Source organism: Urocitellus parryii, chromosome 3, assembly GCF_045843805.1.
Source record: "Urocitellus parryii isolate mUroPar1 chromosome 3, mUroPar1.hap1, whole genome shotgun sequence".
NCBI classification, from domain to species: Eukaryota; Metazoa; Chordata; class Mammalia; order Rodentia; family Sciuridae; genus Urocitellus; species Urocitellus parryii.
The window spans coordinates 20,928,284-20,956,259 of record NC_135533.1 but is presented as its reverse complement, the minus strand read 5'-3'; the positions used below and the strand labels follow the sequence as shown (position 1 = coordinate 20,956,259).

The window sequence follows — 27,976 nt, the reverse complement described above, 5'->3', positions numbered from 1 at the left end:
CCTGGGGCTCCTCCGCTCTGTTCCACGGAGGGGGCTGGCAGCCACCGTCCACCTGGGAAAGGCCATGTGCTGAGCATTGAAAGCTCTCTCTGACCTCTCCCCTTTTTTCTCCCCTTCTTCCTCCCAGGCAGTCAGGATGGACAGGGGGAGAGTGTGGGCAGGCTCCGGCAGCCATGTGCAGAGCAGATGTCTGCTTCATGCCTTTGATTACTTCTGGTCTCTCCTACATCATCTGGTCCACAGCCCAGACCAAACTCAACTCTCCGCTCTCCCTCTACAAAGAGCCACAGGAGTCAAATTTAGGAGGGAACTTTCCAGGTCTAGGTTGACCTTTATTGTTCTTCCCATGAAGATAAAATGAGGAAGCAGACAGGTAGTAGAAGTTAAAAGGGATGGAGAGAAGAAAGAAAGCAAAGACTCAGGAGAAGGGGAAGCGATGCCCATGCCTTGCTGGAGGTAACCATGGCAACCTGCCAGGCGTTCTCAGGGAAGCCTGGAGCTACAAGAATCCTCATGGTCCTTGAATGCTGCTGGTTCTGACTCACAAGGAATCCACACCCCTAACTTTCCGGGGCTACACTGCTGCAGGGACCTCTGCCATCAGCAACCCTTGTACTTTGTCCATTAAACCCATTTTCCAAGGAGATGAGACTGAATGATTGACTTCTTTGCATAGGGGGAGACTGAGGGGTAGAGCAAGGTTAGTGTCCCCCATCACCTGGCCACACATATAACCCTCATTAACCTGAAAGTGGGAGACTTCTGGCTTCTCAGTTCCCAGAATTACCTTTCTGTGTGGTCAGATTTGCCAAACTCAATTTTTCCCTTTGATTGGGCAAAAATCAACAGTAAACTATCAAAAAAAAAGAGTATGCACTTCAGCAACTGCATCATCAAATCATGCTCACTCAGAGGCAGAAGGTCAGCAACCTGTGGGTCCCTTTCTCTGCAGCACCTCAGCAGCCAGGAGTCCAGGTGAGGAATTTTTATCAAAGGGAAGTGAGGACAGCCAACCTCACAGCCTGAGCCCAGAGCTCGCCCATCTTCCACTCATGCGGCTCCCTGTGAGCCCCTCAGAGACCCACACTGTTCTCCTCTAAACACATGTCAATTAAACATGTTTTCTAGCCTTGTTTACTACAGTATACTACCCAACATCAGGCTCACAAGATCAGATGATCAAACCTTTTATCTTGACATAGTGAAGAATTACTGAAAGGGTAGGAAAGGGGGCAGAGGGTGGGATCAGGGGGTAGGAAAGGGTAGGATCGGGGCGGAGGCTCAGTCTCCTCTCCTGTACTGCGGCAGTTACTCCAGGGTTATCATTAGACTCAAACGAGGCAAAGGATGTGCTGGGACTTACAACATGGCGCCCTGTGGCTCAGTTTCTCCTTGTGAATGGGGGCCCAGGTAATGGAGTTTTGACCAAGGCCTTTGACCAAGATGGCTCAGGTCAGCATGGATGCAGCGGTCCCCCAGCTGTGGTGGGGAGGAGGCCTGTTTCCTGGGGCATTAGGGGAGGGACATTGCACATGGAAGTGGAGGGGAAGAAAATTATGAGACAGGTTTGCAGGGCAGCTCAGCTGCTTCTCATCTGGACAACTTGGTCCTATTGTTCTCTGAGCTTCACTCTCCTTGACTTTAAAGCGGAAGACAGGACCATTGTGAGGCCTGGAGGGGGCAAAGGCGAAGGGCCCAGTGGACTGGAAGCTCTTCAGCACCTGTGTCTTTCCACCCCTTCGATGCAAGAGATTTCACACTGTTTTTGAATGGAAATCCAGCCTAGAACAGGTGAAGGCTGGTGTGGATTCCTGAGCACCCTGGGCAACAGGGGAGGGTGGCGGCTGCTGACTGAGACTCCCCCTGGGCCCCATTAACAGCTAGATTAGAGCCACAGCCAGAGGAACTAGGTCCAGACTCGGCTGTGATCCCCCTTCAGTCACCCCATTGTGGCCACCATGATGATGCTTATTTATTAAAGAGCAACTTCATTCTAACAAGGGAAGCACATAAGCACCCAGGCCATGAGAATCATGTGCTACCCACTATAGCAGCTCCATCAACATACCTAGAAGCCTTAGAACTACAACTCTGCCCCATCTGAAGGACACTGCATCTTCTTTCCACTGCCCCCAAAGCCTTCGTGGAATGTGTGAGGTGTCAATTAAGATGGGCGGCCATGCACTCCAGGGACTAGGAAATCAAGCACAGGGAGCATGTTTTATATTTTTGTACCTTTAGCTTAGTGCCTGGTTCATAATAGGTTAAGATACATATGTTAAATGGATGGATGAGTGGGTGGGGGGTAGATGGATGGATAGAGGGTGGGTGGGTAGATGGATGAATGGAAGGATGGTTGAGTATGTGTGGGGATGGGGGGTGGTTAGATGGATGTATGGATGGATGGATGGATGAATGAATCCATGGAGGGGCAGGTGGTTGGATGGATGGATGGATGGATGGATAAATAAAAGTCTGGCTTTCACAGTGGCTAACAGTGTGCAACCAGGTTTGAATTCCATCTCTGCTACTTAATGCTGTGTGATCTTTGGAAAGTCATTTAACCTCTCTCTAGTTTGCCACCTGTTAATGGGGTTTATAATAATACAGTGGTGACGATTAAATAATTCAATACCTAGGGAAGAGCGCCACCAGTTAGGAAGAGCTATGGGAAGTGTTAGCCTTTATTATGGTTTGTCTGCCTTCGACGACTCAGCTAGCCTTTGTGAGTCTCAGTATCTCTGAGGAAATCCAGTGTCCACCTCAGAGGCATTATCAAGATTAAGGGGCTAGTGTGGTCAAGTGAAATAGCAAAGGGGGTTCTTCCTAAATATCTGTCAGCATAGGGTAGATATTGGGCCAACCAGGCCAGATGGAGGAGTAGAGAATTGAGATCTCAGATTCAGAAGATGGAGCACTATGCATTAGAACTCTGAGGGGCCCCATCCTGGACCCACTCACTCCATCAGAAAGCCAGAGGAAGGCACCTGTGTCTTTCCACTCCTTCAGGTGAGGTTCCGGGGTTCCAGACACCTGGCCTTCATCTCCTGATGGTCCTTTGCTAGCAAAGGGCTCTACCAAGCAGGACCCCCAACTGGATCTGGGGGCCAAGAGGCCCCACGGAGGCCTCCCCATGGCCTGCTGAGCAGCAGCAGCCCTGGTGAGGTGGTGTGGGGAGCCGGAGCTGACACTCCGAATTACAATCTAATAGCTTACCACGCTTCCCTCGCACACAGCGGCAAAGGTTACCGTGCAATTACGTGTCGCTACATACAAATGACAGAGCAGTTACGGTTACTTTACCAATTACAGGGAAATTGCTCCCACTCTGCAGAGAGACTGGCACTCTGAAAAGCTCTATCATCTCCACAGAAAGGGGATTTTCAATGCTGCCAGTTTCCTTCCTCAGGCAGTGCCCCCAGGATCCGGGGCAGAGCTGCAAAGCAGCACCCAAGGATCTCAGAAGTGTCTCATGGTCTCTGTGGGGCTCCCTGAGAAGGGCTACAGGTGGGGGCAGACCCTGGAGCCCCTCTGTAGTGACCCCCAAGTCCAAGTCCCAGTGACAGACGCTAACGGCTATGCCAACCCATGCTGAGGACCAGAGGGGATGGGGAGGAGTTGGTGCCTGATCCTAAAATCACCCCTGACCCCTGCTAGCATGGCCTCTGCTCTGTTCCCCTGGCACCTCCCCTGCCACAGGGAGCTGTTTTAGCCCTGGCCTGTGGTTGTCCCACCTTTGCAGAAACCCCCCATTGAGTCCTTATTATGGAGAGGTCAGAACTAGGCCAGAGCTCAGTGGTCCAGATGCAGTGCTAACGAGGGAGAGGTCAGCAGGTCCATCCCCCTGTGGGTCAATTAGCTGAGCTCTGGGACAGTCTCTTCCATAGCCACAGGCTGCCCATCTTACCCCAGGCATCCACTGTTAACAAATATCCCAAAGTGATCCAAAAAAGCAGGCCAGGTGAGCCAGTAGGATGGATGGATGGATGGATGGATGGATGGATGGATGGATGGATGGATGGATGGATGCGGGATGCTGCCGACTGTTTGGACCGCAGATGCACCTGTCTGGCTGCCCTGAACCCCAGGATGAGAAATTCTAAGTCAGCCTTGACCTCACCTTGTTCTATGGGCAGCACCTATGGTCCAGCAAAGAGAAAGGTCCTTACACCTGGGAGCAAACCAGCCCCCGTCTCCTTCCCAAATGGGACAGTGTTGTACAATCTCACTCATGGTGTCCTGAGCACCCCTAAATCCCCTCCAAACTGGGACACTACCCCTCCCATCCATTAAACAGGAAATGAAGGCATCTGAGACTTACCCAAGCTCACCCACCATGGGGTCATCTGGGGACTTTTCCTATCAGATCCCCTACTGAGGCACTAAATAAGACAATGCTATTTATAGTTTTTTAGTTATTAATTTGTTTTGGAGCATTTAAAAGAACCAAGCACTAGGGGAGGCTCCAGGGATATATAGATGCAAAAGTCTCCGTTTCTGCCTTAAGAATTGCCCTTTCCTAGTGATAGAGGTAGATCTAGACTCGACAAAGCTGTCCGTGCCTGCTTCAGTTATGTGCCTGGGGGAGGGCAGAGGGTGGGGCTGCCTGGGCTTGGGCTCAACTCCCAGTTCTCTTGTGTTAGGACACAGTGTCAGACCCCCATTTCAGACAGCATGCTATTCCCAAGAAGAAAATAACTGAAGGTCACAACATCTGACAACCCCATTATACAGGAGAGAAAAATCAAGGCCTGGAGCGTGAAGTGGCTCCTACAATTACCTATCAAGTTACAGAAAAAAATAGAGCTGCAAATTCCCAGTCCAGAAGGAGAAAAGTGATCTTGTGCTGGGGCTTCCTTCCAGGTTGCTCAAGGGGGCTTGGGGAGCACAGGAGACACGGGGGGATGAGCTCTCCTCTTTGTTCTCCCCAGAGCCTGGGCCCAGCCAACTCTCCCCTCTCAAGGAGGCCCTAGCCTCATTCACCTAAACTGAGTTTCTTCCTTGTCCAAATGGGTCCATTTGTCTCAAGAAAGTGAGAGTTCAAATTTCCAAAAGGAACACAAGTTGGGAGAGAAAGAGGAGGGAAGCCCACAGCTTCCTACTAATAGGGCCAGGAAAAGGTTTTTGAATTCTTCATGCCTTGCAGCCCTAAACTTCTTGCCATTAATTACATTTTGCACACGCACAAACACACACACACACACACACACACACATACACACGCATACACACACCCCAGGAGCTGACCACAGCAGGCCTCTTCTGGAAACAGGAATCAGTGAATTACGCATGTGGGATTTCTTTTTAAAGGAGATATTGATCAGAAAAGCTGTAATAGCTCATGTCTAAATACAGACTCCAGTTGTAAAGCTCTGCAGTACAGGGAGATAATGATCACCCACTTATTGGGAACCATATCTCAAATATGGCCACTGACCCCTAGGGTGTTCATAAATCTACCAGAGTCTGAAGCACAGACTACATTGGCTCCATGCACCTTCCATTCTACCTGCTCACAGGTGGAGGTAAGGTGGAGGTAAGCAGAGAGGGTCCTTCAGGAGTTAGGAACATCTCTGGGAGACTCTAGCAGGTTTAGGTCTGGCCTCATCAGGAAGCCTATTACTTTCTAAGATGCTCCCACATCAGGCTGATCCAGTAATTCTTTCTTTTTTTTTTAAATATTTTTATTTTTTGGTACTGGGGATTGAACCCAGGAGCACCTAACCACTGAGCCACACCAACAGCTGTCTTTTGTATTTTACTTAGAGACAGGTTCTCATTGAGTTGCTTAGGGCCTCTGTAAATTGCTGAGGCTGGCTTTGAACTCACAATCCTCCCGCCTCAGCCTTCTGAGCTACTGGGATTACAGGCGTGCATCACCATGCCCTGCTGGGAGTGATCATTTCTAACAAAGAAAGAGATCAGGAAAGCCTGACTCTCCAGCCTTCTCTTGGCTTCACCCTTCTGCATAAACTTTCCTCTCTCCGTGATGATTCCTAACCCTCTCTGGAAGGGCTGCTCAAGATCCAAGCCAGGGAAGTGCTGCTCCAGGTGAAGCTTGTCACCAGCACCCTGGCTGTGAGCACAGATGATGGAGAGGGAAAGTGGGATTTGGCCTCACCCACTTAGTTGCTAATGTATCGTTTCAAAATGATTCTTTATTGTGTCTTTTTCAATGAGATTGTTAAAAAAAAAAAAAAAAGAATGTGTACAGAGAAAGGGAGGGAGATCCATCAAGCCACCGCCACAGTAACCTAGTTAGACAAATATGTTATTCAAGGGACTCAGTGAAAAGTGTCTCTGGTTGGAAAAACAACCCAACAAAATTGCAGCTGAGTTTTCCAAGAAACACAGCCCTACTTCCCGGCATCTCACAAAGGAGAGGAGGGGGCCAAAAGCCATGATATAAGGTCATCACGTTTTAGGAGCTCTGTAGGGGTGCAGGGTGGCTTTTCATGCAGATATTCATTGAATTAGAGAATGCACTTAATTACCTATGCGATAAGGAAAGCTCTGGACAAAGGTAACACTTTCTTTCACATTCATTTTGAAATCTGTGCTTGGAGACCAACTGTGGTCCCATGTCACCAGATATCTAAGAGGACTTTCATGCATCATGATAACAAGCGAGCCTTCTAGTAGGGAACTCAGGCCACTAATTTGAGCCATATTCCCAGGAGAGGGGCATTAATCCAGACACCCTTTCTTCAGACCAGGCTGTAACCAATAGAGCTCTGGCCATGCATCCCTCCCAGGGCTGCAGAGCAGAGCCAACAAAGCGTAGCTCAGTCGGGATCCAGGGGGTTGGACCCCTGACCTTATCCTCATTAGCTGAGCTACTGAGAGCACTGACAAGCAGCCAGGGCCACAGCACAATGGCCTGGGGAAGGTCCGGACTGGCCAGCGCAGTGGGTCAGCCTGGCCAGTGTAGTACAGCTCTGCAGGTGGCAGCCAGGCCCAAACTGGACCCTTGGGAAATTCCCGGGGATCTTCCCCACCTTGTAAGCAGTACTAACCCCAACCCACTGGGATGCTGCCCCCTGCCTTTCCATCCCCAGAAGCCCCCTGTCATGGGCAGATAAATCCCACACCACCAGCCCATCAATCCCCAGGCCCCTCTCTCCCTCCCAGCCGCCACTAGAACTGTAATTGAAGCAAGGAACACCACGATGATTAAGTTTGTGTGTTTTCTGGCGGATTCAGGGAAGCAGTGGCCCCGCTCGCCAGGCTGAATTATAGGGTAGGTCATTCTCTTATTAGTGGGAATAAATTTTATTAGCCCACTCTTGTTGCCGTGTCTCTTCCTCAGGCCCATGTGAGAGTCTGGGTAATGTTGCCAGCATGCAGGGCAAAGCAGCCGTGCCAATCCCATTACATTCTGCATCTCTGACAGAGACGCAGTGACCACGCAGGAATAATGCTGGCTTTCTCCTCCCAGGGGTCCCAGTTCATATGCGGGGACAGCATCAGGGAACAAATCCACTAGGAATAAAAGCCAGAGGCCGAAGGTCAGAAAGCTCTCTCTGTTCTTTCTTTTCCTCCTTTCTACTAACTTTCTTAATAAAAAAGAAATAAGTACAAGCCCGGCACAGTGGTGCACACCTATAATCCCAGTGGCTGGGGAGGCTGAGGCAGGAGAACTGTGAGTTCAAAGCCAACCTCGGCAACTTAGTGAGGTCCTAAGCAACTCAGTGAGACCCTGTCTCTAAAAAAAAAAAAAAGAAAGAAAGAAAGAAAAAAAAAGGCAGGGGGAGGCTGAGGGCTGGGGATGTGGCTCAGTGGTTAAGTGCCCCTGGGTTCAATCCCTGGTACCGAACAAATTTTAAAAATTTATAAAAAAGAAAAGAAAAGAAGTGCAGAGTGTCAGTGTGTGGAGTTTCCTTCCACCTTGCAAAAACTAAGGGACACCTGGGGATGACAGTGGGAGGGTGTGGCTGGAAAAGGATCCTCTCCTTCAAATACATCCACTTCGCCTTTGGAACACAGTCTTGTGGAAGGAAAACATATGCCAGGTGACAGGAGATACATCTCCCGGCCTGGGATGTTGAACCTAACATCTGGGTTAGGCATAGTCCAAAGCTCTCAAAAGGCTGACATTGATGGAGAAAAAAAAAAAATCTAACAACTAAACCACAATGACATCATTACACCCCCTTCTCACTCATTGGGTGTGTTATAACTGAAGGTGGACATACAGGATCGTGCTGTGAAAATGTTGTGAACTACAGATCCCACATGCTCTGTGTCTATCATTAGTTATTAATTCTGGGTATTTATCATTTGCACTTCATTAAAGGCATAGTATTTTATCAGCTCCTTCTTGAAGACAAAATTTGTGCAACAGAGCAAAAGGGAAACTGCTTACCAACCCTGTTACATCTCACAGGCTGATGCTGGCTGGGACCCAAAGATGCAGATTCCCCAGTCGGTACCCCGGCCAAGATGCCTCCCTGTGTGGATGATGGGAATTGAAGGAAAGGCCCAGAAATGCACATCTGTCCTGGTAAGCAGGGCTAGTCTCTGTGCGGATGGAGAAGAGGTTCAGCTTCCCATCTGGACTGGGCTATAGCATACTGTACAAGGTGGGCGTGTGTGAGTGCGCACGCACACGTGAGAGAGGAATCTCACTGTATCTGCTGCTGAATGTAGTATGTGGGCGTGGGAGAGAACAAGCCACAGAACGAAGGAGATGGAGAGGAACCGGGAGACGAAAACGCACAGGGAATGTGAGTTCAATGGAGACAGGGAGAGAGAAGCAGAGGGTAGCGGGTAGACATCAAGCGTGGGGAGACACCTAAGAAAGAAAGCATCATCACGTAGAGAGTGGAACTCTGTGCACATGGTATGTGTACAGGTATGCATGCCTCTATGCCAGGCACTCAAAGTGATGTCTCAGCATCGCGAAGCCCTGTGTCCTAATTCCCAGCTTGGTAAACCCTATGCGGAGGTCCCTTTAGCAGCACCCTGTGTTAAAACTCAGCACATGTACCCACTGGGTCCTACACTACCCTGTTGATCCACTGGCTCCAGGGAGGCACCCTGGGAGAACACATCCAGCCTAGGAGGCCAACTTCAGAGCCTTTCCTCCTGCCAGGCCCAGCACGCCACCCAGGGCTCAGCCACCATGCTACACCCCAGGTACCATGCATGCTTGACTGGGGTGGGTCTCTCAAAAAGGTGTTAGCTGGGTGACTCTACCTGAACACCTGGGACAGGAGCCATGGTGAGGTGAGAGTGGAAAGACTTGATTCTATCAAGATGGGGGTTGCCATACACCAGGCCACCAAATGCCAAACCAGAAGGCTGCAGGGTTGAAAGGGGAAGGGCTTGGGCTGGTATAAAAAATGTGCATGTGTCCACCTACAAGGCCACGAGTGTCCGTGCAGCTTGTTGTGCATGGTTCTGGGCTGTAGTGTGTGAAAACAGTATCAGAGATGAGAAAGGAGGGATGGGGCGGGAAAAGGAGGAGTCTTGGATTGAGGGAGGGCAGGAGCCCAGCAGGAAGAGCCAACGTTGCCTAGCGCCATAAACAACAGGAAATAAGCCCATCTAGTCAGCGCTGTGCTTCCTGCTGACGGGGTAAAGAAAACACCCCAAGCAGACGGGCAGCAGCCAGCCCCGGGGCCTGGGACGGCTGCCTGGCCATTCCGGATGCTCACTTTCGTGGAGTTTCAGGATCTCAGGCGCCAGACAAACCTGACTGTCCAGGCTGGGATGCAAGGCCAGCCTCATTCCAAGGGGGTGACCCTGAGTCCTCCCCAGGACTGCATGCCAGGGGAAACCAGCGAGTCAAACAGCACGTGGAAATGGGGGTCCCCTCACACCTGTGAGACACACCACGGGTCAAGAGGTGAAGCTTCAAGTGAAATATAAAAGTGCTCAGTCCCTTGCACTTTGTGATCCTCTTGAGACCAGCAGGGATGGTGGGTAAATCTCAAAGTCAGAGGAAACTTGGTCCAGCTGTGGTTCCCAGGGAGCAGCTTTTAGAAGCATGGAGAGCTTTTCTGGCTGCAGTGGAACTAGAGAATTCCATGGGCGCCTCGCATTCAGGGCCTGGATCACAAATGCCCTGCAATGCCCAGACCGTCCCTGCACTAGGAACTGCCCACTCAGACAATGGCCAGTAGCACACAATGGAGATAAACCTTGGTAGAAGCCTCAGCTGAGATCTGAATGCCCAGCAGGTTCTAGTCTATTAACTACATGACACTCAGGGAAGTACTTGACTTTTCTGTCCCTCTGTTCCCCCAGCTAGAGAGCTGTCTGCCCTTTCTGCCATCCTAAAGCACTGCTGAGAGAGGAAAAGGATCTGATAAAATCCTCATAAACCAGCAGAAAGCTGTTATCATCAGACAGCACGCTCTGCTCCCCCAACCTCCGTCTGACAGGTAGGAGGTGGTGGTTCTGCCACAGGGACCCAAATTTTCTAGTGAAAGGTCCCTCTGAGGTCCAACCTTAAAGGAATAGTGAAGAAGCTGAATGTGGCTCACCTTCACCCCACCCCCACCCCATCCAGCCCTGTCTGTCAGTCCTCAGGCTGACCCTCCTGATTCCTAGGGCCACTTCTCAATTCGTCCCAAACTTGGGAAGATTTAAGTGGAGGGAGAGATGGCCACTCCCATGAGCACAGCTTTTGTTCTTGCCACGTAGGCCATATGACCCTACTCTGGACTCCTGGGAACTGATGTCATTCCACGATCTTGGCATCCACCAGCAGGGCATCCATTGCCAAGCACTTCCCCAGGGCCAACACATTCCACCATTCAGCAGCCCGTTTGGAGGCAGAGGCTAGTGTTCTGGGAACTTACCCAGGAGTCTGGAGAAAGGGAGAGGAGGTAGAGTCAGCCACTCAAAAATACCTGGACACCAAGCCTGCACTGGGCCTGTTCACAGAACAGAAACCACAGGCTTGGGCTCCTCAGCCCTCCTGTCCTGTCTCTGCAGACAGAGGGTCTCAGGGATCTTGCATGGCAGCCTACAAAAGAGGCCAGAGTAGGGACCTCCTGGTGCTGAGCTAGACAAAGAGAGAAATCAAGTCCTTGTCATTAACTCACCGGGATACCCATTAGTTAACTGTTAGTTTCCTGAGCCCCAGGATGAACTAGAACACCTGACAGGTCCTTCTAGGACTCTTCTTATGGCCAGATCCTCGTGAGATCTAAGGAGCAATTTTCAGACACTTGCACATTTGTTCTTGGATACCCCTCTCCATTCTGGCTGAAGAAAACCAGCACACAGGAGAAGGAATGGCTAGAAGCCAAATTTCCCATTCCCCCAAAACACCAGCATGTACCTTGTGACCTCCCGACCCTCCACACCCAGCATCTGCTCGGGGAGTTGCATTTCCCATGTGTATTTGCATCTGCGGCAAAACATCCCCAGGAGGAGGCCATTGCTGGCCCCAAGCTCACCTCTGATGTGGGCACAGCAAGCCTTCTCTGGCTGGCCTGCCGTCGAATAACCACGGGGCTCTATGGGCCCACACCCAGGGGGCTCCAGCCTCATGACCCAGCCCTTTCCCCACCTGGGGTTCCATGGAAGCCCCATGGCATAGCAAGCTGAGTCACAGGGGGTCTCTTCCCCTCTCTATCCATCCCCGACTAAACACAGCTGGAGGGAATGCTGGGACCTCACGAGGTAGGCAGGCAGCCCGGGGGTCACCATGCTTCCATCTCTAGTTCCGGAAGCCTGAGTTTAGGGGAGCGAATGGAAGAGTCCACAAAAGCCTGCTGGGTACCCTGGGACATGCACTGGGACTTAGAGAATCAGGACAACAGGGAATGCAATAAAAATGATTCCATTTTTATTGGTCAGATCCCCTTTTAAGCTAAGTTGTAACAGCCATAAAACCCACAAGGGATCCCCACCCTGCGAAACACAACCCTAAACTTCCACTTTCTGGGCCTTCCCCTTCCTCAGCCCATTTTCTAACAGCGGAAACACCACAGGACAGAGGCCACCTGAGATGCGGGTGCCACTTCACAGGCCCCAAGGAGTTCCATCCTCAGAACGCCAGGGTTCATCTTGACCGTCTTCTGCCTCTAGGCAGGGAAGGGGGAAAGGGACCAACCCAACGGCCTTGGGAATGGGAAAAGGGAAAGCTGGGTTTGCCAATGCAGCAGACTCCATGGGGCAGCTCAGGAGTCTGGCCTGGCCGATGTCAATGTCGTGGTGAAACATGTGTGGTCTGAGCTGAGTCCAAATGAATTGTAACAGAGGGCCAGAGCAAAGTAACTCGGGTATCAGCCAAATCAAAGGAAACTGATACTGTGCATTAAAAGCCAGTCTGGCCTTTTTTAGACTGGCTGGGGAGACACCCCAGCCCTGCTCCGAGTTTCTGGCCTCCTCCTTTCTATTCTCGGCCCCGAACTCGCCTCTAACTTGAAAGGGCTAATTAAAGCCAAAAGAAAAATCAAAAGCTTGTTATCTGGCTCCATTACTCCCAGTCCTGGCATCAGCCTGTCTTGCAAAGCTGTATCGCCTCTGTACTCTCCAAGGCTACCATGCGGTGTTAGGACCCACGGCTCTGCTGACTTCCAGGATGAACTTGGCTTTTTGTGCTGTGGCAGGGAGCAAGGGCAGGACCAACACCTGCCTGTGGCAGTCAGACAGATCCCTGCAGATGCTGCTGCTCCCAAAAGCACAACCCAAAAGACAGTTGTGAGCAAGTTTTCTGCAGAGATTGCCAACCCCTCTGATCTCATAGTAAGCACCCTGCATAGACTTGACATCTGCTAACATAGGTTTTAGGTATGCACACTCATGGGACTATTTATGGCATGCATGCAAGTATATGTGTGCAAGGCTGTGCAAATATGTATATGGCGTGCAGGTAAGGGGGGCTCTCCTTGAGTGCTGGCTCTGCCACTCATTACAGGATGTGTGACCTTGGGCAATTAGTTGACCTTGTTGGGTCTGAGGTTACTCAAAACAAAATGAGGGTTTAAACTAAGGTACAAGGGTTTGAATATTTGTCCCCTCCCAAACCCAGGTTGAAATTTCATTGCCATTGCAACAGTCTTAATAAGAAGGGCATTGAAGAAGTGGTTAGGCCATGAGGGTTCTGCCCTCATGAAGGGATTGATTGTTACTAACATAGTAAGGTGAGTTCAGTTCCTCTTGTTCTTTCTCTGGCTTTCTCTTTGCCCTTCCACCACCTTATGGTACAGCGAGAAGGCCCTTGCCAGAGGAAGTCACCTTGAACTTGGATTTCCCAGCCTCCAGAACTGTGTGAAATAAATTTCTGTTCATTATAAATTGCCCAGCTTCAGATCTTCCATTTTAGCAGCACAGGGGGAGGACCTATTTCCACATGCCAATGTATCTCCCCAGAGACCTTTATTTGCATGTGTAATGCACATAGACATAGCACAAAATCTGGCCGGTTACTGATTATCTTCTTTTGGGAGCAGTCTGTGATCCCCCAGATCATAACCCTGTATCACAGACCCTCTCAAGCAGATCAACCACTACCCTAAACACCAGGCCCCATTCGGGAGGCATTCTCAAAGGTGAAGTCACTGGCCAGGGTTCAACAGGTGCTGGAGTCCCCTCTGTTCTCTGGCCTGGCTCGCATTTTCCCATGGGTTGATGCTCTGCCTCTCCCATTTCCTCTGTGGCACAGGGTCTCCTGGCCTTTCAGGTCCTCCACATAGGGATGGAATCTTTTCATTTCAGCCCAGGTACCCAAAGTCTGCCCCTGGAAAACAGACTGAGCCTAAATGTCAGAGCACCAAAGGTAAACTCTGCTGGGCTCCTTCTGCTCCCTCTTCACTGCCCCCACTTCAAATCTCGACGGACAGAGGAATGGTGTCATTCACCACGCACCAGTGAAGAGGTGCCAGTGTCCTCTGAGATCTGTTTGGCAAGCAGTTATACTTTATGGAGGGAAAGACACTTTTCAATGCAACCAAAATACATTTTCCTCATACAAAATGCCACCATGGTTTGAGCAGGAGTCAATCACATTGGGACAAATGTATATTTGGATCTGATGGATGAATTTTTCCTCCCTCCTCTTCTAATTAGCATTACAAGATAGATTGCAAACTAAGTTCACTATTTTTTAAAAATGGAAACGAAAAAAGGAGAAGGAAAGAGTCGTGGGCCCAGAAGATGCCAACAGAGGAATCTTGAAGAATGTGAAAAGAGAACAGCACCCTTTGGAAGATCAACAGAAGTCAAGCTCAGAAAAGCAGGTGCTTTTCATATTGAAAGGGGTGGAGAGGCAGGAAGCTGTGTCACCCATTTCACCTGAGGTCCTCCTGCAAGGCCATACCTATCAGCACATCAAGTCCCACAGGTCATGGGATGGCCCCTGAACCAACTGTCTTCACTCTGGGCTCCTACAGCACGTCTGTCACCTGGTGCTGCTCTCTGGCTTCCTGACTCTGGGATGCATCATTTCCAGGGCACTGTGCACACAGAAGATGCTTAATAAACACTCTGTCTCCTCCCATCCCTTTCCCAAGCAAGTTCTCTTTTCTTCCCTCTGCCTTATTTCTGCTCTCCTTTGCTTCTCCTACCTGACTTCTGCCCCCACTTTTCCCATGTCCTAAAAATACACAAGGGGCTCAAAACCTAGCTTTCCTGAAATCCCACATCCATCACACCACACACCTAGAGTGACTTCTTCCACTCTCCTCTCTCCCTCCTCTGCTCTTGTTCAGAACAGTCAGGAACGTGATTGACAGGCTTGGTTAATGAGAAGGGTGCTGCAGCCCTCTACCAGGTCGGGTGCCCAGGACATCTCCTTCACACCCCATTCCCATGACGCCCTCGTGTATGCAGCAAGCCAACCTGGAATAGAGAGAGACCCGGGTGGCCATGGGAAATGAATGCCTTATCTCCACTTCTGACCCTCATAGACTCAGAGCGTTAGAGCCAGTGGTGGTGTGAGGCCAGTGAGGCCCAGGATGGAATATAGTCGTCCTGTTCACAAAATGGGAAGAGAAATTACAAGGCTGGGTCCTTCTGCACAGCCCACCACCCAGCCCAGTGCTCCCCTAGACTCACCGCGCTGCTGCAGGGGATATCCTTCACCTTGAGCCAGGCCAGGTCCAGCGTGCCCTCGCCCCGGTAGCAGGACTGCAGGCGCTCCTTAATGCGGTCATTGATCTGCTTCAGAATAAAGATGCACAGGGCCGATTCATCCAGAGATTTCATCTTCCGCTTCTGGCCCTTGGAGAAGACGGTGAAGAGGAGGTCGTCGTCTGGGCGGACACTCAGGGTCCGGCCCAGCACAGCCCCGGCTTTGGACAGGTAGGCGGCCTGGAGCAGGCGGTATTCCACCCCGCCGCGCTCACAGCCAATGGGCACCTCCACGTACGAGTTGAAGGCTGTGTCCTCCTTGCAAAGCCTCACGAGCTTGGAGGTGTACACCTGTTCCTTTGTCGTGGAGCCTGGAGGGGACACCATCTCAGGCTGAAGGGTCAGAAAGTAGACAAAGTTGCCGCTGCTGAAACCATAGACGTAGTAGATATCAAAGTCGGGGATGACGGTGAAGGTGTCCGAGGGGATCTTGATCATGGAAGCCACAAACTCATCGTGGAAGACGTAAGCGAACATGCCATCGGCCTCAGAGTTCTTGGTCAGCTTCCGGCTGGAGATGGTAGGGAAATACTCAGGCTTCCCATCCACCGCCGTGGCGATGAAGAGCTTGTCATCCAGGTTGCTGTAGGAGACGATCACTCCGAAGACCGAGCCACTCTCATTGACCCCCGACAGGTAGTGCTCCTTCTTGTGAAAAGGCTCCCCCAACTTAAAGAGGTCCTCCAGCCTCAGGAGCTTGCAGATGCCCTGGTACAGGCTCCCACAGGCGATCAGCCGGTTCTCCTTGTAGTCTATGAGGAGCATTTTGTTGACGTTGTTGGTGGTGGTCAGAGGCTCATTGCATGTCTGGACGATGCGGGGCGGGTAGCACTTAGGGTTGTCCTCGTCCGGCCCTGTCTGGTGGGTCACCAAGACCTTCAGGTCACTGGAAAGCTTATAGATCCTGTTGACGGCCCCCAAGTAAATATGCCCTGTCCTCTCATCCACCACCAGGTGATTGAAGCCCTCGGTGGGCTCTCCTCGGAAAGTGACAAAGGACCGCTTCTGGGTCAGTGGGGGCGGCTGCCGGGGGAGCAGAGTGGAGGAGCCCATCCCTACCACCAGGAGGTGGGACAGCAGACAAGTCCAGTTCCAAGGCATGGCTTTCATTTCAGAGAAGGGTCCTCACGGCCCAGCAGCACTTGGGCACAGCTGTCACCAGGACTCAGCAGGGCAGTCTCCCCTAGTGAGAAAGAAAAGACTGAGATGTAGGATAACCACGGTTGGGGCTTCCTGGCACCCCAAAGCATGTCTGGCTGGACTCAGCCCACTTGGCACAACCCAAATACAACTGCCCAAGGGAAGCTAAAGGCCAGCTGTGTGGGCCCCAGCCCAGGAGTGAGAGACAGTCACAGCTAGGAGGCAGTGGCTACAGGAGGACCCTTTAGCACCAATAATAACAATGCTAATGATAACGATGACGATAGCAAAGATGACAAGAGACAGCAGCGCTGACCAAGTGCCTGACTTTATGTCACTCACTGTCCGGCACCTTCTGGGGACTATCTTATTTCATCTCAGTAAATCCTTTCAGGGCTGGGAGTCTTCTATCTGCTCTTCCAGATCCATGGCCTATCCTTCTCTGGCCCAGGAAGCTGACCGCACAGACCCTCTAGGAGCGGCTCCCTGGCCTCAGGCCTGGTTAGGTGCAGCCAGCAGACAGCGCTGGAGGAAGCCCGGTGGGAGGAGCAGATGCTGCACCCGCTGGGAGTCTCATGGGATATTTCCTAGTGCAGGCCCCTCCACACTGCCTCTCTGTATCCAGGTCCTGTGGGCCTTCTCCTGCCACACCCTACCTGGCCCTCTCTGTGACCAACTCCAAATACTGCACTGCCCCTAAGGAACCACACGTTCATGAAGAGTCCCTTTCTTCCATGACACAATTTGCACATGCTATCTATTTCCTGCTGAAACCCGGACGAGTGACCTTGGAAGTGTGTACTATTTATCCTCATTTTACAGCTAAGGAACATGAGCTTAACAAAGTCATGGGACTTGCACAGCTGAAAGTGGCAGAAATGGACTTCCACTGAAGTGTCAGTAACTCCAGAGCAGGTCCTCATTCTTAACTCTGCACTCAGTTGTCCGTCGCCTTGCACAGATGGGGTATTTCAGCACTTCCTGTTATCCACAGCAGAAGACCAAAGCTGAACCCCTTCTTGAGGGCACCCATCACAGCTGCTGCCCCTGGCCCTGTGTCTGGACCTCCTGCAGGGGAATGTCCCCTTGCATCTGCTCTGCTGGTTGGTGTAGTGGGGCCAAATTAAAAACCCACATCTTCCCTCCCTTCTTCCTCTGGCATCCACCAGGCCCTCTGAACCCTGCCCGGTTCTAAGCCCTCATGTTATTTTAACAAGGCAGAGCTCAGCTGCCTCCCACAGTCGGGACCCTTCTGAGAGGTTTTCATGAAAGGGAGGGAAGAAAAAATGCTTTAAGAAACCAGTGGTCAAATAAATAAATAAATAAATAAATAACTCCCAATGGAACCAAATCAGAGTCCACCCTAATGGTCTCCTTCATTTACAATCAAGATGCTTTCTGCTTGTTTCCAGTGGAAAGTTTCTTACTTCCTCCACTTTGGAGGCATCTGGGCAGGGACTGCCAACTTCTCATTTGGAGGCATCTCAGCTCTGGGGAATTTCTCTCATCCTCCCCATCCCCAAACTCCTAAAAAATGAGGTAGTGGAATGAGGTACATTGCTAAGTAACAGAAATCTCCCCAACAGAGAGAGGATACAAGGTGAGCTGGACACCCACAGAAGGAGAAAGCAAACAAAATGAAGGCTTTGTCTTGTCAGCCAAAATCCAAGTGAGACCTACAATCTTTTCAAGAAGATGTCAGAGGAAGAAGGTTCTGGCAGGTGGGGACCCCCCACCGCACAACCAACAGTGGTCTTGCAAGCTGACGGCCTTTATTTATTGACTCACTTGACCAATGTTTGCTCAGAGCACACACAACACAGGCAAGACACTTCAGGACGCAAGGATAAGACCCTCAAAGGACTTGTGGGCAAGTTAGGCAGAAACTAACAAAACCCAAACTATACATAGGACGAGCAGTTAGGCTACGAGTGACGGTGTCGTGATAGAGTGCGTTGGGAGTTCATGTGGGAAAAGAAGCCTTCTAACTTGGGGTGAGGAAGCAAGGCGTGGAAGGGAATGAAATTTGAGCAAGGAATGAACTTGTGGAGGACACGGAAAATTGGAAGGGTGAGACCTGCAGAGCCAAATGGGCATATGGAAGCAGGTGTAAAGGAGGAAGAGGATGCCTGGGAACACAGCTCAGGAAGGAATCAGGAAGCAGATAAGGCGGAAAAGAGAGAAAATGGGCCTAATCAGGATGTCACTGGAATGTCAAGACTGAAATGCAAAGAGTAAAGAGTGTAAATTTAAAAGAAAAGGGCAATGTTTCCCAGAGAGAAGGTGCCATGTTACTGTCTATGCAGTCTTTGACTTAGCGGAAAAAAGAGTCCGTGGCTGAGGGCTTGTGAGCTCTGTGACCAAGCAGTGTCTGTTCTGCTCACTAGTGTGTCCACAGCATCAGAGCTCTGCCCAGCAGTTCACGGAGGCTCAACAGCTAATAATTCTTGACTGGCAGAAAGAGGAGCTTGCAGCAAGAAGGAATATCAATATTTGTACAGCATTTACTGTGCCCCAAACCCCATGCAAATGCTTTCACATAGAGTAACTCACAAACTCATCAATACTGTTCTCTGCAGGCAGGAGGATGACTTGACCCATCTTTCAGGTGAGGAGACTTTAGCTCTGCAAGGACATGTGGCTAATAAGAGGCAGAGTTAGGGATGACTCCAGGGTAGTACCACTGCTATTCCGAATGGTTCTTAGAAGTGCACAATTTCAGAGCCCAGAATATAGAGCACTTGGAAGCCCCCTTTTAAGTCATGTAAGTCTCAAGCAAAGAAGTCCCAGGAGACATCACATAGGAACACCAGGAGAAAACCGAAACCTCTCTGACCCACAGAGCATACACCTATCAGCAGGTGCTGTTGCACACCTTCAAGTGTTGGTGACTGCACAGCACCTGGCACAGGGCCTCTTCCTGGCACAAAGTAGGTGCTTAATAAATGATAGATGTGTTGTTATTGTTAACAAGATTTAATAGGATTGAAAGGATGAAGGTTATGATAATTAGAGGGCTCCTGCTGGTACCTATAAATATGAGTGATGAGGAGTCAGCCCAGACAGTTCCTCTTGAGTTGCTTGTGCAAATCCAAATAACAGAGAAGATTCTAGAAGTTTTGATCTGAAATAGATAATCCAGTTGAATGATTCCCAATCCCTGATTTTACAGACAAGGAAGGTGATATCCAGAGAGGTCAAATGATCTCACAGGAGACCACATAGTGAATTAAAGATGGAGATGAAGGACAACTCAGACCTCTAAATCCCAGGCCAGTGGTCTTTCTGCCACATACAGCTTCTTTTCTGACTTTCTCTGCTCCAGCACCTTCTCCTTGGCCTTTGTCTGAAAGCAACTCCTCTTCAGGCTCCATGTGCTCTGCTGGCTAACACAGCTCTCCAAACTTCTGCCAACAGCTGAATTCCAGCAGGGCTGGGAATCCTCATTCCAGACAGACAGGTGCAGGTCGGGGCTCAGGCACCGAGCCTTCTGGAGGGAACTCTCTGCAGTCCCTATGTCAGAACGTGCCACACGTGGGGGAAAGTGCGCCCGCCACAGCCCACCTTACTGTACACGCTCACAGGCCCACAGCCAATCAGCGGTTCTCTCGCCTGCACCAGGCGAGACAAGGAAGCCTGTAATTATGAATTTACTGAGCAGAAAGGTGCCGTGGCTCATTCTCCATCTCCTATTAGGCACTGAAATGAGACGCAGTTATGCATCTCAAACACTTATCACCCTCATCTGGGGATGGGGAAATTACTGTGCCTGGAGGGGAGGGGGTCTGCAGAAACAATACCGGGTGATGGGTATAACCAGCCTCTCATTTTCCACACCACGAAAGGAACTGATTAGGAAACAAATAACAGAAAAATGAAAAAGAAATGGGAGAAAACAAAGAGGATACCTCCAGCTACCTTCACCAAAGACCCCACTGAGCCCCACCATGGAGGTGACCCAAAGGCAGTTCTCCCTCCCGAGCTCAAGACCCACAGGTGGAGAGGGCCACCAGTCCTCTGTCCCCATGGTCACCAAAGGCTGCTCTGATCTGACAAAACTGGAGCTTCCAGAGAGGCATCCCTCCTAGGACATCAATTTTAATAAGCCATGACCCCAACCTAAGGAGCCCCTACCTCAATTTCAGATCCTACCAACCTTTTCTCTCTTAAATCATCTTTTTGATGGTCTCAAAATAAAGCCTTGGAGGGAAGGATAATTCCCCTTGGAGGGAATCAGCCCAACCTTGATTCTCCAAGGCAAGTAGTGGAACTGAGTCACCCCAAGATTTCCCCCAAGGACTCCCTGAACCAGGAAAGGGGCCAGAGGGCAGGAGACCCAAAGGACTCTGAATCAAACCCGAACATGCTGCAGTTTTCCTCTTTGAAATCAGATTTTAATTCTGAGTGGTCTCGGGGGAGACGGGAGACATTTTTAGAAGCTGATCATCATTTTGATTAAAGCAATTGGGACTGCCTTTGTTTTATACGGCAAGTTTTGAAGAGCTCAAACTAATTTCCATGAAGTAGTGCCATCCTCTCCTATTTCTGAGTGGCAGAAAGTTATTATCAAGCAGTTTAAAATAGCAATTACCTCACGAAATTCCTTCCAAGTTTACAAGGCGTTTTCATGTATGTTACCTCATTTTGATCTTATTGTTCATGACAACCCTGTTAACTAGATGCCGTATTTACAAGTACACCCCCTCTGCAGATACAAAAACTGAGGTCGGAGCCAGTAAAGGTCTTGGCTCAGGCCACACACAATCATGCCGGAAACTGGAGAACTCTTCAGGTCCCCATTGTTTGCTCAAGGGACATTTCCTGGACCTCTGCACAAAGTCTTGATCCTGGGACCCTTTGCTCTGAGGTAATAGAACAATCCAAAAATGTACTCTAGGATGTTTCAAAATACAATTCACAACCCACCCGAGTCCAGAAACCAATCAAGTGGATCATATGTGCATTTTTTTTTCAAATGAAGTACAATGGAAGAGAAACTATTAATGTGTCACACATTGGAAAGATAGACACCATTCAGTGGGACTGTGTATATATTAAGGGAGACGTAAATGTATTTCTTACTGTTGGTCATCATGATGGTCGATTTTATGTGTCAATTTGGCTAAGCTACAGTCCCACAGTCCAACATTATTCTAGATGTTTCTGAGAGGGTGCCGTTAGACAAGAGATTAACATTTAAATCAGAGGATTTAGAGGGAGGCAAATTACCTTCCATAATGTGGGTGGACCTCATCCAATTAGGCAAAGGGTGAACAGAACAAGACTCACCACCCCTGAGCAGTTGGGCATTCTGCTGGCTGATTATCTTTAGGCTTAGACTGTACTGTCACTCTTCCCTGGGTCTCCAGTCTACAGGTCTACTCGACAGATTTTGGACTTGGTGCCTCCATAATTGCGTGAGCCAGTTCCTTAAAATCAATGTCCCTCCCTCTCTCCTCCCCGTCCCCCGCCCCACATCCTATTGGGTCTAGTTCTCTAAAAAAGCTCTAATAAAGTCATGATCATTTGAAAGACCCTGTCAGTAAAGAGCACCTATTTGTTTTTGCTATCATTCATTTATCCTGGGGATCTGCCCCTTTGCCCTCTCTGAGAAGGTTTCTCATGGAATTGACTCCACCCACATGATCTGGGCGGACCAATCAGAACAGAGCAGAGGTGAGGGAAACATAGTGATTGGTTCAGGGATGTATACAATGGAATCCAGTCTACCAAGTTGAGAGGCTTTGGACGGGCACAAGCTCTAGCTCTCCTATTGAATGTTACCTTGGAGAGTCGCAGCCTCAGAATGGCTGGGGCCCTCTTGTAACCAAAGGAGGGGGCGGGGGAAAGGTTGGGAGAGGATCATGCAAGAATGAAGCCAACGTACTGAGAAGAGTGGAAGTGAGCCCAAAGATGGAGAATCTGGGTCCCAGGGACATCATATAGATATTCAGATCGTGAACATGGAGTCAACTCTATGCCTGTACATCCTAGTTGCATGACCCCCCCAAATTATCCTTTTCCATAAGCCACTTTGGTTTTAGTTTTCTGGCACTTGTTAATGAAAGGCTCTAAGCCATACACAGAAAAATCCAAAAGAATCCATTACCATATCGTCTCTAATGGGCTACTGTTCAGTGGGATTGAGCAAGCCAAGGAGATTTCTGGGTCCTACTAGCCATGGAGATGACCTATAGTTTTACATGTAGTGATACGATATTCTAAGTGAGAATCGGGTGTGTGAGTGGGCAAGGGCACTGACTTCTCAACCAGGCAGTGCTCTCCATATCTGTGGGGCATGTACCCTGAGGGCTGTGCCCTCCTGGCTCCTGGTAAGTTATGGACCAGTTAAGCCTCTGGTGTCCAGAGTTGGATTCACTCCTCAAGGAAGGCTTCTCCCTCCCAGCACTGGCCTAAGATGCCCCTACCACAGCAACTGGTGCCCACTATAGGCTCAGATTTTACAAACTTAAATTTGTCTTTTGATGCTAAAACCACGTTTACTTTGAGAACAAGGATTTTGTGTATTTTTCAAACCACTATTCTCTCCAGTTCCAAAACCAGAGCCTGAGATGCAGTAGGTGTGTAATACATGTTTGTTGAAAAATGAATGAACAATTACTCCTCAGGAGAGTATATGAGATGGTGGCTGGTAGCACCTATGGCTGAAGTTCAAAGTAAATCTTGGTGCTGAGCCACCAGCTTCAACAGGGGCCAAACTAAAAAAAGCTGTTTTTACCCTGATCTAAACCAGGGCTTATAAATACTTAAAATATTTGATTTTGTTCTTTTAAAATGCAAGTTCAAATGCATCAGAGAAACTACACCTCTGATGTGTGATTTTTAATGTGACCAGTCCTGTCCACCAGATGGAATATCATAACAAGTCACTGCAGATTTGAATTTAAGAACCACTGCCCCAATAAACTAAGAAAATCAGTGTGATCCCCATTAAGGAAAAGGAACGGGGCCTGAAAATAAAGCTGAAGGGAGGAAAACTCAGCATGGGAGAGAAGTTGCTAGAAATCAGCATGCATTTGCTCTTGGAGGCAGCGGCTGTTGCCTGAGCACATACCACATAAGGAGTTCTGTACTGCATGCAAGGGGCTCAGAAGCTCCAGAGCAGAAATGATGTCCCTGCTCTCCAGGTGGGGAGGGTTTCCTGGAAGACAGTCTAGCTGTCCCTCGGGGAAGCTTCATAGAACTTCACCTTCTCAGCCTCTACCAGATGCCAGGAACTTCATTACCTCCCTCCGTCCTCCCAACAAGGTTGTACTCTCGGTAACTTCATCTTCTTTATGCTAGTGGGTCAGGAACAGAAACTTAACTTCCTACCAGAAATGTGTGCTTCCCATGCATGAGGCTTTTGGTGTCCGGTTGTTGGTAAGAGGAGGCCACTGCTGGGCACAGCGGCACACACGTGTAATTCAGCAACTCAGGAGGATAAGGCAGGAGAATTGCAAGTTTGGGGCCAGCCTCTGCAATTTAGTGAGGACTTAAGCAATTTAGTGAGATCCTGTCTCAAAATAAATAGTAAAAAGGGCTAGGGATGTGGCTCATGGGTAAAGTAAAGTGCCCTGGGTTCAATTCCCAATAACAACAACAACAACAACAACAAAAGTGGGGGAGGCGGCTAGGGTGGGGGTACTTCCAGCTACAGCTCACATCTCCCAGCCTTTATGTTTCCACACAGTGTCCAGGCATGAGCGTGTGAAAGGTGAGAGAGTGTCACGGTGGCATTTCTATGTCAAAGCAGAGAAGAAATATGTGTATCTTCAAACAGTGGCTTGAATGTGTCTCCTAAATTTCATGTGTTGGAAACTTAATCCTCAAATGAAATGGTGTGGTCTTTGGAAAATTATTAGGGTGAGGTCATCAAGATAGGGCCCCATGACGAGTCTGGAGGCATCATAAAAAGAGGAAGAGAGAACTGAGCTGACTCCCTCTTGCTCTGTCTTACCAGGTGACACCCCCCACCATGTTCTGATGCAGCAAGAAGGCTCTACCCAAATCCTAGCATCATGTCCTTGGACTTCGCAACTTCCAGAACCATGAGCTAAATAAACTTCTGTTTTTAATAAATCACTCTGTCTCAGGCATTTTTGTTACAGCAACAGAAATGGACTAAGTTCCTTCTCTACTTTTTTTTTTTTTTAACCACCTGGCTGGATAAAAGATTCTGAAGCTCTACGGGATTAGGAAGCCTTATGATAGAAGATCCACCCACCTTCCAGGAACATCGACATCAGACAAGGAAAAAATATTACTGTGACAAGGCCCTGAAATTGTGTTACAACATTTAGTGTCACCTGAACTGACACAGGCAGATACCATACAGAGAATATGCTTGCAATTCAGAATTGGCACTCAAAACTGATGCTGGGGGTCTCAAGGTCTCTGCTCTTTGTAGTCTATCAGGCTGTTAGCCCTGGGGAAAGTCCCCTTTCAGTGTCACCAGCCCCCTCTCTTGCTTCCAAGCTCAGAGAGAGGAAGATCAACATGCAAGCATCTATAGAGTAGAAATACCTCCCATGTTCCTGGTGGTCAGTCCCAGGTTCAGGGTCTAGGGAGGCAGCATATATGTACCCTACTCTGTAATCTATATATTCAGAATAATATCTTAGGTAATCAGGATTTTTTTTTCTATCTGCATTTTTCACATTCAACTCTTTGCCTCTAGAAGCCACGAGTTGCTATTTTATGTCATTTTGTGGAGAATGATATTTATGTGCAAATCTATGGTCCAGCTGTGCAGTTGGCTACATTCTGGTAGCCCTGGTGGAGAGCTGCCCCCCCTGTGCCCGTCCATCTCGCTACAGCCAAATCCTGTCCTTCACTGCCACCCCCTGTCACTGTCTTAAAAGTGAATGCCACAATCATAAAACGAAAAGAGCCAGAGAATAGGGGTGTCACAGCCAAATTCGTTACTACCTCTGGATGGCGGCAGGGATCAAGTCAAAACAACATTCTTCCCAAGAGAAAGTCACAGTGCAGGTGTCTCCAATGGTCTTATGTGCAGGTGGGGCCACAAAGGGTCAGATCAGCCTGAGTCTAATCCAAGTCTGAAACCCAAGGGTCCTCCTGGAACAGGTTGCAGGTCCTCCCCCCAGGCCACTTCCCTCGGCTTCTGCTGCTGTTCTTTTGGGCAATGAGAGGTGTGAGATGGGTGGGTGATGGAAAGGATAAAGGATGGAGAAGGGGAGCCCTGGGGAGTCGGGCTCATACTGACAGTCTGGCGCCTTCAGCCTGGTCTGGGGGAAGTTCAGCACCAAGCTCAGCTACTGGGCTTTCATAATCTCTACTTCTCAGTTTATTAAAAGGGTATTAAAGGGGCTGGGGAAAGTGTTACCATGGACAGAGGCTTTGGATCCGGGCTGGAAGGAGCCTGGCAAGAGGGTGAGTCTGTGAGCTACTCCCATTCAGAGCTTGGTCCTTGCTTGACCTTGAGGCCTCAGGCTATGGTTTTCACCACCTCCCTCTCCCCTCCCCAAGCCTCCTTACCCTTGGCCTGGAGGGCACTGCCCCAGGGTGCAGGACTACCTTCGCTGGCCAAGTCTGCCTTCCCAGCAGAGCCCAGGCTGCCCAGATGAAGCTCTTTATTATTACAAGGATGTGGCCCTTTATATTCAGGCACTGTGCCTCCAAGGGGGAGTCGCTAAGCAATGACTCTCCTCCAAGCCTGGCTGTGAGACTTTAAAACACAACAGTCTCCTGAGAAGCCTGGGTCAGGCAACATAGGATCCCTAGCTTTTTTCCAGTTTTAAAGAAATAGGCTGGCCAGGAATTTGGGGTCAGATGCTGCAGCTGGAGCCCGGCGTCAACAATTGCGCTGCAGAATGGCACACTGGCACCAAGGTGCCTCTGTCTCCTGCCCCAGCCTCTCAGCTCAGCCAGCAAGGAATGCCCTGTCCTGTCCTGGCTGGCTACCAGTCCTCAGAGGGCCCCCGCCTTTCTCTAGATGCATAGAAATGGAGGGACATCATGAAAAGCTCCCAAGACAACCGACAGCTGTGACCAAGGGAACATTTGCTGTCAGTTTTGTTGCCCTAAGATCTAGATGGACATTTGGGTCACAGAGAAAGGGTTCCAAGTCTGCCTTTCCAGATAGCCCTGCTCCCTACATCCTGGGGCCTGCCCAGCTGACCAGTTTTCATGTGGAAATGAGTCTCTCTGCGGCCTTACTAGCCTGCCAGACCCAAGCATCCCGTCTCCTCCAGCCTGTCTGACCAGACTCCCAGCCTGGCTCCAGCCTTGTCTCCCCCAATGGGCTGCCTGCTCTTGACAACCCTTCCCCCACCCCCTGCCGTCTCCTTCCCTGGTCAGGGACAAGGTGGGTAAACCGAGTTCACAGCCATTCATGGTGACACCGGGCTGTCCTGTCTCTGAATCACCACAGCCAAGGACACCACAGGCTTCAGGAATGGTCATCCTCGTTGGTCATGGTCCTGTTAAGTGGCTGTAGTTCTTTTTTCATGCCTCAGTTTCCCTGTCTGTGACATGGTGTTTCTGGAAATAGTGTGATAAGAGAAATGACCAAGTTTCCTCTTGGGCTACCTCCAGGAGAAGTGGGAGTGAAATGATTGGTCTTCACAGATACACAGGCCATCATGGCCACTGGGAGGGGCCCTCAGGAGGCCTTTGTGGAGGTGCCGGGTGGAGTGACCTCACGGTAGTCATCATAACGCCTGGGGGTGGTATTTGCTGGAAGATAAAAGGCTGATGCCTAACTTGCTCTCTAGAGACTGTTTGGTGTCTTAAATTGGCTTTTCAGCTGCCTTGGTCCAAATTGCAGGGGGTCTCAGACGGGCCTGCTGTGGTTGGACCTGCAACCAGCCCTCAGAGAAGCAGGGCACTCATCTGTTAAGTGAGCCCACCTCAGACTCCCTCGCACAAGGAGGACCTGGGGTGGGGCACACTTCACCAGCTCAGTCCCTTTCATTGAGACGGAGGAGAGAGTTAAAGAGCTAATCCTTTGCTTCTTCAGCCTCTGGAGCCCTCCACACACAGCAGGACAGTTGACAACAGAGTGGTCGGGAGGCCTCCAAGCTCCATGGCTCCCCACCACCCTCAGCCAGACATCTGTCCTCCACCATGATGGGCCCTGCATGATCTGATGGTCTATTTCTTCTTCCCTTAGCAAGTGAGAGAGACATGGAACTTCCCTTCCTCAGACCGCTGTGAAGTCTTTTCTGACAGCAGAAAGTCAGTAAGTTTGGAACAATGATAGATGTAGGGTTTTGGAAAAGCCAGGCTTAGAGCCCATGCTCTTGGATGCTTGGCCCTGAGCACCCATCTCCCTGAGGTCCTGACCACGCCATGAACCCTCTCACTGCCACCCCCATCAGATCACGCAAGCCACCAGCCTTGCAGTGCCAGGAGAGTTTTCACACTCAAAAGCCCATAATGCCACCAAACAGTGGCTGTGGGGAGCAGGCTAGGATTTGGAATACACTCAGCCAGACGCAAGCCCCTCTGTTGTCACCTAGGGTCTAGTGGCAGAGTTCTCCCTCCAGTCCCCTTCTTGTCCTTCTACCCCCTCCTTTTCTTTTTCAATTCTAGAGAAAATCAGGAAGTGAACAGTTGTCTCCCTTGCTGGTCTATATTCATGTAATTAGTGCTATTTAATTCCATGATGAGCCAAAGCTCATAAAATACAAAACATATTTCAGCTGCGTGCCGCAAATCTTGGCAGAAATCTCCACTGCAGCCGGAAGCTGAACAGAGCTATATTTGCTCCTTTAAAAAA

The 27,976-nt window shown here is 49.8% G+C and overlaps 1 protein-coding gene across 1 annotated transcript in view; it reads right to left on the bottom strand.

Annotated features, from left to right (window-relative positions):
* Positions 1–27,976, bottom strand: part of Plxna4 (plexin A4) — a 431,475-nt gene that overhangs the window by 339,639 nt on the left and 63,860 nt on the right. The window contains exon 2 of the mRNA XM_026392811.2: positions 15,016–16,273. Within this exon, the coding sequence (XP_026248596.2) occupies positions 15,016–16,200 (1,185 nt within the window). The 5' untranslated portion in view covers positions 16,201–16,273. The remainder of the gene's footprint in view (positions 1–15,015; positions 16,274–27,976) is intronic.